The following is a 14,567-nucleotide window of genomic DNA, read 5'->3' as shown; positions in this document are numbered from 1 at the left end:
AATCAGTACATACCACCAAAACTTTATGCTTATGCTAAAATTTTGTCATCAAAGGCTTGAATTTTTATATATGTCTGTATAGATGGGGTTTTTTTCCAGTTTATAAAATTCTTAGCCGAATGATAAAAAAGCAATCAATTATACAGAGCTATAGTTAAAAATTCTAATGTTCATTTGAATTTTCTTCTTCGGTTATTTTAAACGAGCTAAGTGAGAAGTTGTTTTACTCTACCATTAGTTCACATTTATTGACTAATGAGCACATTCAAGGTACTCTTCTAATTGCTGTACATATGTCATCTCATTTAATCTTCATAATAACCCTGTTACAGAAGAGAAAACTGAGGCATAGAGAAGTTAAACAACTTATCCAAGGTCACAGAGTTAATAAGAGGAAAATCAGGAAGGCAATGTGATAATAGGGATGAACTGCGCAAATAAACAACTGAAGGCTTATGGTACAATGAATCTTCACCTTTAACCACCAGTCCCCCCACTGCTCATCAGACATCAGACATCTGGCACAATCTGCCAGTACTTCAGTCAGATGCAAGGGAAACTATCTCAGCACTGATTTTAGAAACAAATATTGCACAGTAGCAGAAACTCCACTAAGCTACAGAGAACACGACAAAGGAGAGGTAATAAGAGCACAGGCACTGTAAACACAGAAATCAGAGATTTTATGATAACATCTGAGGAGGTCCAACTCTACCAGGCAACAACGTTCTCTGCTGCTTCCTAGGATTCACAGACATTGTGACAACCAGTAATGTTTTCAGTAGCTTCCCGGGTGGCCCAGTGGTACAGAACCTGCCTGCCAAAGTAGGAGACCCAGATTCAATCCCTGGGTTTGGAAAATCCCCTGGAGAAGGAAATGGCAATCCACTCCAATACTCTTGCCTGGGAAAACCCATGGACATAGGGGCCTGGCGGGCTACAATCAACAGGGTCACAGAGTTGGACACGACTTAGCAACTAAAATAATAATGCTGTTTTCAGTACCTGAACAAAAAATTTCCCCCATGAGTTCATCTGTGAAATTACAACAAATATTTAAAATATATACATCATTCTCTAGACAAAATTTATTCTATAAAACAATTTCTTTAAGTTATTTTAGTCCTGCTAAGTGATATACCTAAAAGGCCCTTAAAGTGTTTCAACCTAAAAAGACTTAGATCAAGCTATGAAGTATACTTATTTCCAATTTAAAAATTTATGACACCATTATTTAAAATGTATGAAAACATAACCTAAAACAAAATGTCAGGTGATTTATAATAGTAATAACAAAAAGTTAAATAATTTAAAAGGAGGAAAAAGATCTATCAGCCCAAGAGCCTGGGCTGAGTTGTGACAAAGATTCTCTCCTGGACCAAACTCTACTTAGACGCCCATGAATGTTTTGACTTCGGGACTCCTGTGTTCATCTCTGCACAGGTCAGTTAAGTCAGAATCCCTTATCCTCCATATCTGATTACTCGTGATATCTAACCTGCTACTTATCATTCATCATCTCCAAGGTCTGCTGCTGCTGCTGTTGCTAAGTTGCTTCAGTCATGTCTGACTCTGTGCAACCCCATACACAGGCAGCCTACCAGGCTCCCCAGTCCCTGGGATTCTCCAGGCAAGAACACTGGAGTGGGTTGCCATTTCCTTCTCCAATGCATGAAAGCGAAAAGTGAAAGTGAAGTCGTTCAGTCATGTCCGACTCTTAGCGACCCCATGGACTGCAGCCTATCAGGCTCCTCCGTCCATGGATTTTCCAGGTAAGAGTACTGGAGTGGGGTGCCATTGCCTTCTCCAGTATCCCCCAGGTCAGTGGTCCCCAACCCTTCTGGCACCAGGGACTGGTTTTGTGGAAGACAATTTTTCCATGGACCTGGGGTGGTGGTGAGGGAATGGTTTCGGGATGATTCTTATAAGGAACACGCAACCTAGATCCCTCACATGCCCAGTTCACAGTAGGGCTCATGCTCCTATGAGAATCTAATCCTGCTGCTGATCCGAGAATCTAATCCTGCTGCTGATCCAATAAGAGGCAAAGCTCAAGCAGTAATGCACATGATGGGGAGCAGCTGTTAAACACAGATAAAGCTTTGCTTGTTCACCCACTGCTCACCTCTTGCTGTGAAGTTGTGTTTCTGAACAGGCCATGGATAGGCACCATGGTTGGGTGGTATCTGATCACTCTCACCTGTTTCGGCAGTAACTCTGGTAGACCAGATTGAGTAGAATCCCTCCTGGCTCCTGATGTTTCCTCTGTAGTTTTCCATCTACCAACCACCACACTACCTGCACAGCCCATGGTGTATTCAAAACTGACTCTGGTTCTATACTGAGGTCTCTTTTCTCCTACCACAAAAGTTCTGAATAAAAGCTGGTTTTACTTCTTTGACTACTGCCTAACCCTAGCTTTCTTCGAAGTCATACTTAAATTGAGAGCTAAATTAACTGTGTATTTTCTGAGTGCCAAAGCTTAGTCATAAAGAACACAATAAATTAGAGTACAAGTTCTCGATTTTGGATAAAAAGAAAACTGGGTGGATAATTATGGAAGTAAAAAAGCTAGAAGGCACTTCATAGCTATCAAATATGAAATAAGTTTATAGGGAGACAATGCTTAACTTTACCTTTCTTCAATCTTCATGGAGCAAATAAGAGAAAACAAGATTAATTATGAGGGAGGAGTTTTAAGTTAAATACGAAGCATTATTTAGCTTTAAAAACATTAAATGCTATAAAGGATCAGCAAAAGAAAATAAAGATTTGTTGGAAACAGAATAGAAAAATAAACAAATACTAATTAAGAGTTAACTTGGCTAGGAGTTCTTTCTTAAATGAGCAAAGTTCTTCAGTTTCATGATTCATTGCCTCAAATTTCATGAACTAAAAAGGAATGTTTTAAGTACAGTTCTTACACATGAACTGTAATAAATATTTTTGATTTTTGTAATTATAAGATCTTTAAAACAGTGTCTAGATAATATATATAAGAATAATTCTCACAGATCACATTTCTGTATTATATATGCAGCAAATGATTTCAAGATTATTAAGGCATATATATACATACATATATATATATATATACACACCAACTATTTAGAAACTGAACTGAGCTAATCATGGGAGGGAAATCTACCAATTTTTCTTTAAAAGTACAGTTTTACAAACTTTTAATATAAAAGCTTATATTTTGAAAAGCATTTTACCTGCCCACAATGATTGCAAGCAGTTTCTGCGCTGGCTTAAGAATCATCAACAACAGAGGAGCAGGAGCAGCTTGGCACCGTGGAGAAGTGTGGAAACTCCTGATGTCTCTTGTGGGTAAACAGTTCAAGGGATGCGACATTGAATGAGCAGGAACTACGGGAACATTCTTCATCGGTAGCTGTCTTGAAAAAGAGTCAGTCCATGCAGTACATTTTCGGCTAATCATCCAAATTTCCTTACTTCTGGAACTCAAAAGGCAGCCTTTTCTTTTGGTATTAAAAGTCCTATAGAAGAGAAAGTTTTCAGGCAAAGGAGTCCATCTATCACCGTGATTTACTCCCAGGCCCAGAGATTTATTTACTATATGGTTAATTTTCACTTGATGAAAGTCTCGTGAGGTTACAGCTTGTGTGTTACATTTTCTCCAGTTGGTCAGTAAATTAAATCGGAAGAAAAAACAGTTTCTAGCAGCAGACTGCAGTCCATAGATGAAGCTCATTTTTGTTTTACTTGATTATCTGGAACACAAAATATAAACTATAAATAATCCCAGCAAAATATTTATTACCAAACTGGAAATATAACACATTGAAAAGTTCTTCCTTCAACACGTCTCCAACCAAATTACCTTGGGTTTCTACTCACCACTCACGCAGCAATTCCTCTTAACAACAAAAACCAAAGAGGTTTTACTAACTTTTTTAAACTCAGCAACATGTACCTCCAATGTCCAACAAATCTGACCTTTTTGCTTCTTTTCATTTTTTTAATTTTAGTTGAAAGAAGTCTATTTTTATTTTAACAGCTAAATTATTTGGGGAACAAGAAATAGATTAAACAAAAACAAGACTGAAAGTAAGAAAGTGAAAGTCGCTCAGTCGTGTCCAGCTATTTGCAAATCCATGGACTGTACACGGTCCATGGAATTCTTCAGACCAGAAAACTGGAATGGGTAGCCTTTCCTTTCTTCATGGGATCTTTCCAACCCAGGGATTGAACCTAGGTCTCCCACATTGCAGGGGGATTCTTTAACAGCTGAGCCACCAGGGAAAGTTTCAGTAATTGGTAGTAACCAGGTCAAAGAGCATTTAATGGAATACTAAAGTCTAACACAAAATGTATTTTTTAAAATACCAATTTGTTCCTTTCAAATATTATGCTGACACTTCTGATTCAGGTCAAGACAGAGGGAAAGGGACTTATCTTCTCACTGAAAACAACTGAAAGAACAGAATATGAAGACCTAAATAGACATTTTTCCAAAGAAGACATACAGATGGCCAACAAGCACATGAAAAGGTACTCAACACTGAAAATTATTATTGTTGTTGTTCACTCAGTCACGTCCAACTCTTTGTGACCTCAGGGACTGCAGCATGCCAGGCCTCCCTGCCCGTCACCATCTCCCAAAGTTTGCCCAAGTTCAAGTCCATTGTATTGGTGCTGCCATCCAGCCATCTCACCCTCTGACACCCTCTTTCCCTTCTACCCTCAATCTTTCCCGGCATCAGGGACTTTCCAATGAGTCAGCTGTTCACATCAGATGACCAAAATACTGCAGCTTTAGTATCAGTCCTTTCAACAAGGACCAATTATTATAGAAATGCAAATCAAAACTTCAATGAAGTATCACCATTCACTGCTCAGAATGACTATAATTAAGAAGTTCACAAACAATAAATGCTGGAGACAGTGTGGAGAAAAGGGAACCCTCCTACACTGTTGGTGGGAATATAAATGTTACAGTCACTATGGGAAAGAGTATGGAGCTTCCTTAAACTAAAAATAGAGCTACCATATGATCCAGCAATTCCACTCCTGGCTATTTATCCAGAAAAGAAAAAACTCTAATTGAAAAAAGATACATGCACCCCAGTGCCCACAGCAGCACTATTTACAACAGCCAAGTCATGGAAACAACCCAAGTGCCCATCAACAGATAACTGGCTTAAGAAGATGTGGTATATATATGTATACACAATGAAATACTACTCAGCCATAAAACAGAATGAAATACTGCCATTTGCAGCAACATGGATGAACCTAGAGAATATTAGTGAAATAAGTCACACAGAGAAAGATAAATATTACATAACATCACATATATTCAGAATCTTAAAAAAACAATACAGATGAGTCTATATACAAAACAAAAACATATTCACAGACACAGGAAACAAACTGAAGATTATTGGGGAGAGGAAAGGGGAGGAATAAATTATCAGTATGGGATTAACAGTTATAAACTGCCATACATAAAACAGATAATCAACAAAGACTTGCTATATAGTGCAAGAAATTACATTCAATATCTTGTAATAAACTACAATGGAAGGTAATCTGAAAAAAAATATATATATATATATAACTGAACCACTTTGCTGTATACCTGAAACTGACACAATATTGTAAATCAACTATACCTCAATAATTTTTAAAAAGAGTAAATAAAACAAAGGTTTCATGATAAATGCTGGGCTGGATGAAGCACAAGCTGGAATCAAGATTGCCAGGAGAAATATCAATAACCTCAGATATGCAGATGACACCACCCTTATGGCAGAAAGTGAAGAGGAACTAAAAAGCCTCTTGATGAAAGTGAAAAAGGAGAGTGAATAAGTTGGCTTAAACTCAACATTCAGAAAACTAAGATCATGGCATCCAGTCCCATCACTTCATGGGAAATAGATGGGGAAACAGTGGAACACTTTATTTTTCTGGGCTCCAAAATCACCGCAGATGGTGACTGCAGCCATGAAATTAAAAGACGCTTACTCTTTGGAAGGAAAGTTATGACACCTAGACAGCATATTAAAAAGCAGAGACATTACTTTGTCAACAAAGTTCTGTCTAGTCAAGGCTATCTTTCCAGTGGTCATGTATGTGAGAGTTGGACTGTGAAGAAAGCTGAGCGCCGAAGAACTGATGCTTTTGAACTGTGGTGTTGGAGAAGACTCTTGAGAGTCCCTTGGACTGCAAGGAGATCCAACCAGTCTATCCTAAACCAGATCAGTCCTGGGTGTTCATTGGAAGGACTGATGTTGAAGCTGAAATTTCAATACTTTGGCCACCTGATGCGAAGAACTGACTCATTTGAAAAGACCCTGATGCTGGGAAAAGATTGAGGGCGGGAGGAGAAAGGGACGACAGAGGATGAGATGGCTGGATGGTATCACTGACTCAATGGACATGGGTGTGGGTGGACTCTGGGAGTTGGTGATGGACAGGGAGGCCTGGCATGCTGCCGTTCATGGGGTAGCAAAGAGTCGGACACGACTGAGTGACCGAACTGAAAACAAAGGTTGCACCATATGGACATTAGGCAATGAAGACCAGTCATCCCTGAGAGACAGGGAGAAAACAGATAAAGGAACCTCATGGCCACCCCAATCTCCTGCCTGGAGAGTTTTCAGGCCACTACGCAAAAAGGTAAAACCTAGCGCAGCCCAATGGTCCTCCAAAATCAAAGAGATGAAGATGGGAATTCAAGGATATTAAAGTAGTTATATACACTGCACATGTGTTAAATCTTAAAGGAAAGTTTGAGCATGTTATATAGAGACAAAGAATATAATTTTTCAAAAGACTGATATTGAATTTCCAGATAGGAAAACTATTAATACAATGTCTTAAATAAAAATTACCCTGGATGAGACTAACAGCAAATTAGACACTGTAGAAATAAAGACTTATGAACCTGAAATAACAATAAAACCCATCGAAAATCAAATGCAGAGAAAAAATAAACTGTAAGAAATGCATAAAGCATCAATGAGGTGTGGGATAACTCAAAAGGAGTAAATGGACTCCAAGAAAAGTGGGAAGGGATAGCACACAGGGAAAAACACTTGAAAAATAATGGCCAGAATTTTCTAGAGAATAGCAAGGAGAGATAAGAAAGCCTTCCTCAGTGATCAATGCAAAGAAATAGAGGAAAGCAGTAGAATGGGAAAGACTAGAGATCTCTTCAAGAAATTCTAAGAGATACCAAGGGAACATTTCATGCAAAGATGAGCTCAATAAAGGACAGAAATGGTATGGACCTAACAGAAATAGAAGATATTAAGAAGAGGTGGCAAGAATATAAAGAAGAACTATACAAAAAAGATCTTCACAACCCAGATAATCACGATGGTATGATCACTCACCTAGCCAGACATCCTAGAATGTGAAGTCAAGTGGGCCTTAGGAAGCATCAGTATGAAAAAAGCTAGTGGAGGTGATGGAATTCCAGTTGAGCTATTTCAAACCCTAAAAGATGATGCTGTGAAAGTGCTGCACTCAATATGCCAGCAAATTTGGAAAACTCAGCAGTGGCCACAGGACTGGAAAAGGTCAGCTTTCATTCCAATCCCAAAGAAAGGCAATGCCAAAGAATGCTCTAACTACTGCACAATTGCACTCATCTCACACGCTAGTAAAGTAATGCTCAAAATTCTCCAAGCCAGGCTTCAGCAGTACGTGAACCGTGAACTTTCAGATGTTCAAGCTGGTTTTAGAAAAGGCAGAGGAACCAGAGATCAAATTGCCAACATCTGTGGCATCATCGAAAAAGCAAGAGAGTTCCAGAAAAACATCCCTTTCTGCTTTATTGACTATGCCAAAGCCTTTGACTGTGTGGATCACAACAAACTGTGGAAAATTCTGAAAGAGATGGTAATACCAGACCACCTGACCTGCCTCTTGAGAAATCTGTATGCGGGTCAGGAAGCAACAGTTAGAACCAGACATGGAACAATAGACTGGTTCCAAACAGGGAAAGGAGTACATCAAGGCTGTATATTGTCACCCTGCTTATTTAACTTATATGCAGAGTACATCATGAGAAATGTCTTGGTGGATGAAGCACAAGCTGGAATCAAGACTGCCAGGAAAAATATCAATAACCTCATATATGAAGATGACACCACACTTATGGCAGAAAGCAAAGAAGAACCAAAGAGCCTCTTGACGAAACTGAAAGAGGAGAGTGAAAAAGTTGGCTTAAAACTCAACATTCAGAAATCTAAGATCATGGCATCTGGCCCCATCACTTCATGGCAAACAGATGGGGAAACAATGGAAACAGTGACTGACTTTATTTTGGGGGGCTCCAAAATCACTGCATGTGATGACTGCAGCCATGAAATTAAAAGACACTTGCTCCTTGGAAGAAAAGTTATGACCAACCTAGACAGCATATTTAAAAGCAGACACATTACTTTGCCAACAAAGGTCTGTCTAGTCAAGGCTATGGTTTTTCCAGTAGTCACGTCTGGGTGTGAGAGTTGGACTATAAAGAAAGCTGAGTGCTGAAGAATTGGTGCTTTTGAACTGTGGTGTTGGAGAAGACCTTTGAGAGTAACTTGGATTGCAAGGAGATCCAACCAGTCCATCCTAAAGGAAATCAGTCCTGAATATTCACTGGAAGGACTGATGCTGAAGCTGAAACTCCAATACTTTGGCTACCTGATGCGAAGAAGTGACTCATTTGAAAAGACCCTGATGCTGGGAAAGGCTGAAGGTGGGAGGAGAAGGGGACAACAGAGGATGAGATGGTTGGATGGTATCACTGACTCAATGGACATGAGTTTGAGTAAACTCCAGGAGTTGTTGATGGACAGGGAGGCCTGGTGTGCTGCAGTCCATGGGGTCTCAAAGTCAGACACGACTGAGCGACTAAAGTGACTGACTGACTGAAAATTTTCCAAATTTGATGAAAATTGTAAACCTGCAAATCAAGAAGTTTAACAAATCACACACACTGGAAACCCAAACAAAATTACTCCAAGGTATATAAAATTTCTTAAAACCAATGAAAGAGAAAATCTTAAATTTGACACCTTAGATTAAATGGACACATTCCCTGAAAAACACAAATTACCAGAGCTCACTCAAGAAGAAATAAATAACCTAAAGAACCTTATACACGATCTTTAAATTGAGTTTGTAGTTGAAAACCTTCCCACAATGAAAGTTTCAGAACGAAAAGGCTTCACTGGGGAATTCTACTAAATATTTAAAGAAGAAATAACAATTCTATATAAACTCTTTCAGGAAATTAAAAAGGAATACTTTGCAACCCATTCCTTAAGACCAGCATCACCTGATAACAAAGACAGAAAAAAAAAAGGATAATTACAAAAAGACCACAAAATAATAACCCTCATGAGTATAGATACAAAAATTCTTAATATTTTAGGAATTCTAACTCAACAATATATTAAAAAGACAATACATCATGACCAAGCAACATCTGTCCCAGGAATGTAAGGCTGAATAAAAATTCATACATCAAAGTAATTCACCCTAACTGAAAAAACACCACGTGATCATCTCAGAAGACACAGAAAAAGCATTTGATAAAACCCAACAACCAGGAGCTTCCCTGGTGGCTCAGTGATAAGGAATTCATCTGCCAACACAGGAGACATGGGTTCAATACCTTACCCAGAAGGATCCCACATGCCAAGGAGCAACAGAGGCTGCGTGCCGCAACTTCTGAGCCTGTGCTCTAGAGCCTGGGAGCCGCAACTTCTGAGCCTGTGCTCCAGAGCCTGGGAGCCGCAACTTCTGAGCCTGTGCTCCAGAGCCTGGGAGCCGCAACACTGAGCCTGCAGGCCCTAGAGCCCGTGCTCTGCAACAGAAGAAGCCACTGCAATGAGAAGCCCACACACTGCAACAAGAGAAGAGCCAGCCCTTGTTCACTGCAACTAGAATAAAACAACAAAGATCCAACACAGCCCCCAAAAAGGTCAACAACCAATCTTTTAAAAACACTCAGTAAACTAAGATATTTACAGGTATCTATATCCAACAGTGGAGAAGGCAATGGCACCCCACTCCAGTACTCTTGCCTGGAGAATCCCAGGGACGGGGGAGCCCGGTGGGCTGCCGTCTCTGGGGTCTCAAGAGTCGGACACAACTGAAGTGACAGCAGCAGCAGCAGCATATCCAACAGTATGTTTGCTGGTAAAGGATATACTTTCCTCCTAAGATCACGACCAAGGAAAAGATGTCCACTCCCACCACTTCTATTCATTTTACTGGAGATGTTGGTGAGTGTGATTGAATTGAGTAAATATGTACATAAATGGCATCCAGATAAGAAATATATATCATCTTTATTCCTAGATAACATGACTGTCTATCCAAAATATCCAAAGAAATCTAGAAACCAAACCAAAAAAATAAATAAATAAAATAACTATTAGAATGAGCTTAAGGTGGCAGAATACAAGAGCAGTACACAAAAACAATTTTATTTCTCCATACTAGCAAGTGAGAGAAGCCAGACCCATACACAGGAAAAAACACTACTCTCCCTCCAAAAAACATACTCTATGATTCCAGCTTTATAATATTAACTGTAGAAAATGCAGACTAATTTATAGTTACAGAGAAATCAGAGGTTGGAGAGGTAAAGAGGGGCAAGAGGAGGAATTACAAAGTTTGGGGGACAATTAAAATGCTCACTATTGTGATTGTGTTGCTGATTTCATAAATATACACTAAGTCCAAACATATGCAGTTTAAATATGTCCAATTTACTGTGTATAAACTATACATTTAAGATATTTTTTAAAAGATACTAAAAAGAGGCAACCAAACACAATGTGTAAACTCTGATTAGATCCTACTTTGAAAGAAAAAAATTAGCCTTAGAAGACAATTGGAACTACTGGAATAATCTGAATATGAATTTGCTTTTAGATTCTTTTAGGTAAGTACTGCTTATTTTCTTAGTTGACAAAAGATGTGGTTATGGAGGTGAGTATCTTATACCTGAAATACTTGCTGAACACTCTCTTCATCATGAATGAAACTTCCAAATTTTATAATAAAATTACCTACATACATACACACAGGACATAAAGCTGATATACTAAAAATGGTAGCAATCTTTGTGTAAAGTGGTGGTTATATACGTGCCATTAAATTTGTTTTTCAGTTTTCTTTAGTGTTTCAAAATCTTCATAATAAAAAGTGCATCTTCTGCATTGGCAGGCAGGTTCTTTACCAGCTGAGCCACTGGGGAAGCCCAATAAAACTTGAAGGTAAAAATACATAAATCTAATTCATCTAGGTTAATATACTATTATCTGGAAAGATGCTTCAGAACATCAATTTTCATAAATAGTATTATCTATATATCAAACTATTTGAATACTGTTCAACATTTTTACATACTTTATACATTCTGCCCTTGCATTAATGTATAATCTGAATAAAGAGCATGCTAAGCAAGTGTTAACTTCTAGTTAACCCTTTTTGAATTCCTACCAATTCTAAATCAGTAGAGTTGAAGCTGATATTGTATATAATAGTTTAACATTAATAACAAGATATTTTCTAGTTTTCTTCTCCTTTGAACCTAGCTGAAAAGTGGTAAAATATTTTAGGCCTGGAAATCATTTTAAAATTAGTATTTGGGTAGCTAGGAAGATTCTTCATTGGCTAGGTGGTATGTGAGTTATGGACACAGCATAAAATTCAATCCCTGACCTCACAGAGGTTATAATCTAGTTGGAACTGGGGGGAAAGTACTTTAGTAAGACTATTAAAGGACAGTAAAACATGGCCTTAAGTGCCATACACTGTATGAATTTTAAAAAAGAAAGTATATCTTTGAGTAGCAAAATAGTTCAGGAAGGCAATTATTATGCACACCATTTGGGCAGATGCATAAAAAAAAATTTAAGATTTCAAATATGAAAGTGTACTTAAGGTTTATATATAGAACGTCTTCTACCAAAAGTCCAAACTGCAAAAACAAACATTCTCTTTTCATTACTCTGGGGGACCAGTTTCAGTCACTTATCAACCACACTCCCTTTTTCTAAGTACACTCTACAGCCTAAATTTGGGGCATAGGCCTAGACTGCCATGTTTGTCCCTTTTGATTCTGACCTCTGAATTATTTATTATTCATTCATACATTAAATATTTAATAAGTGCCTGCTACATGCCATACCACATACCTTTCTGAATGCCAGGGATACCACAGAAAACAAACCAGACAAAAATCACTACCTAATTTGCAAAAATAGTAAAGCTTAAAATATGGCAGTATACACAAATATAAATAAATCTAAAGGAATATACACCAAAGCATTCACAGTGGTTATCTGGAGCGGCAGGATGATGGTTTTAAGGATTCAGCATTCCCATCTTCTGTATTTCTGTGCTATTTACATTTTTACAGAATGTGTGACTACTGTTGTAAGCCTCAAGCCAATAAAGCCAACTGTATTTGTAATTTTCATTGGTTTCCATGCACTTCAATAAACTCCTACATACTGTAGACCAAACCCTGCAAATTACCACTTCCCACTATTTCTCCAGGCACCTTCCCCACCCTTTCTTCACCAACTCCTAAGTTCCAGACCCACGGATTTACTTACACCTCTCAGCGGAAAGAAAGAAAAAAACCTCTCATCTCTGTCTGCGCGTATCTATTTACACTGCTTAGCTCTGCTCATATGTCAAGCAAACTCCTGCTCATCACTCTCGACTTCCGTGAAATGTAAAGTGTTCTACTGACACAGAAGGTATAAGCAAAAGCCCAACACCATACCTATTACACATACAAGCAAAAACACTATCATTTATATCACCGACAAGTGTCACTTAGAACAGAAATAGTGCCTGATAGTTTGTAATCCCTGCTTTATCCTTAAAGGATAGAGAATGGGAGAAGGAGTCTATTTATACATTTTCAAAGAACCAATGACTAGACTACACAGAGCAGAAGAATCCGGGCTTACATATCCTCTTCAAAGAACAGCAGCAGGTCAACAAACATAGCTGGCAAACTTCTAGGATTATTAAATTAACGATGTGAGGAAATTAAACAATTTGGATTGTTAGCTTCTAAGAACATTTCAGATCCTTAATTCTTTAAGTACCATCTCAGAATGCGCAAGTACAGCCCTCACTGGCACTCACAGCTGAAGCCTAGAAGACAGTTTTAACAACTCTGCTGAAAATGACTATTTCTTCTCTAGTTTCTATGGCAACAGCTGTCGGATCGGCAAAAATAGGACATGTACTTTAAAATAATCATTCAAGCAAAGTACACACATGATGGAAGGCTTAAAAAAATAATAATAAATAGGAAGGCAACAGACTTGGTTCTTAGGCTTCCAAATGTCAGCCTACATCCTTTCACCACAGCTGAGAATGATGGATACGAACCCAAATCCCTTTTAGTGAGGATTTGGTTGCTTTGGTTGGAGTCACTATAGCTGATCAATCCCTGAATTCTCAATGCAAGTATTTTCATTTCCCTGGACTAAAATTTCTCATGCACATTGTTAACTGTTGTTCCACATTACACAAACAAGAGACATTATTTAAAGAGCACAAAAAGTGATTTTTGTAGACAAGTTCATGAAGAAATTGTTTCAATACCCTACAGCTGTTCAGACAGGGAATTTCCTATTTTTCACTGGGGTCTAGGTAGGAAAACTTTTCTCTACTTTAAGAGTGAGGAAGTACAAGAGGTTTGAGTCTCAAGATGCCTAAATCGGTTGGAATCAGTTTTCCACGGGAGAAGGTGTTACTGTGAGCCATATTACGTTAATTAGAAACACAACTTTTAAAAAGGGACGCCTAAACGAGAACGCTGGGAGAGGGAGGTCATCTTGCCGGAAATACAGCCACCTGTCTATTTGAACTCCCGCGCTACACGGTAGCGCCCTGGAGTCCCTGCAATTCACACCAAAAGGGGACCAGGCGGGAGAAGGAGGCTTTACTCCCACGTCGTCCTTTCCCCCTCGCCCCTCTTCCCCGACTCCACACGCCGCCCCCTCTATTCCCGCCCGGGCGCCCTGTCGTCCCTCCCCTACCCCAGGCCTCGCCATCCCCACCCCGCCGGGTACACAGGGTCCTTGCTCCGCACCCCAGCGCCCCTGAAAGCTCTCTCCGGCCCAACTCCAGTACTCTGTCCCCTCCCCGGGGCCCGGCCCACTCTATAGCAAAGGCGTCCCCACCAGGACAGACCCCAGCAGTAGCAAAAGCGAAGAGTCCGCCGACTCGACCTATGCGCACGCGCACACCTCGCCAGAGAAGCCCGGCCTCTTCACTTCCTGCCCTCGGCAAGGACCGGGACGCCTTTTGCTCCGCCCACACCGGGCAGTCAACACACCCGCCCAGATCGTCCTCCCAGAGGGCCGGGGTCCCGTGTGAACTATGGCGCTCTAGTGCCCCCGCGTGGCTGGAGGAGGGACGTGACTATGGGCTAGGCCGCTTGCCTAGGAACATCTTCACTAGTGTGATCCAGTCAAGGGTGTGCCTGCTGTAGATACGGCCTGCTGTGCTGGCCGAAAGGAAAGTGATTCGAAGGCTACCATAACGCTAAGGTTTCT

At 39.6% G+C, this 14,567-nt stretch overlaps 1 protein-coding gene across 6 annotated transcripts in view; it reads right to left on the bottom strand.

Moving 5' to 3' along the window:
- The window catches only part of OMA1 (OMA1 zinc metallopeptidase), a 92,204-nt gene extending 77,922 nt beyond the window's left edge, over positions 1-14,282 (bottom strand). For 2 of the 6 annotated variants that reach the window (XM_059882691.1, XM_005204536.4), the window contains exons 1-2: positions 14,193-14,261; positions 3,219-3,737 (exon numbers count right to left, since the gene is read on the bottom strand). In XM_059882691.1, coding sequence (XP_059738674.1) covers positions 3,219-3,718 — 500 coding nt within the window. In that variant the 5' untranslated portion in view covers positions 3,719-3,737; positions 14,193-14,261. 6 annotated transcript variants of the gene reach the window in all.
- Positions 14,283-14,567: the final 285 nt, after the last annotated feature.

This window comes from Bos taurus, chromosome 3, assembly GCF_002263795.3.
Source record: "Bos taurus isolate L1 Dominette 01449 registration number 42190680 breed Hereford chromosome 3, ARS-UCD2.0, whole genome shotgun sequence".
Classification (NCBI taxonomy): Eukaryota; Metazoa; Chordata; class Mammalia; order Artiodactyla; family Bovidae; genus Bos; species Bos taurus.
The sequence above is the reverse complement of the archived record's forward strand: the minus strand, read 5'-3'. Positions and strand labels throughout refer to the sequence as shown.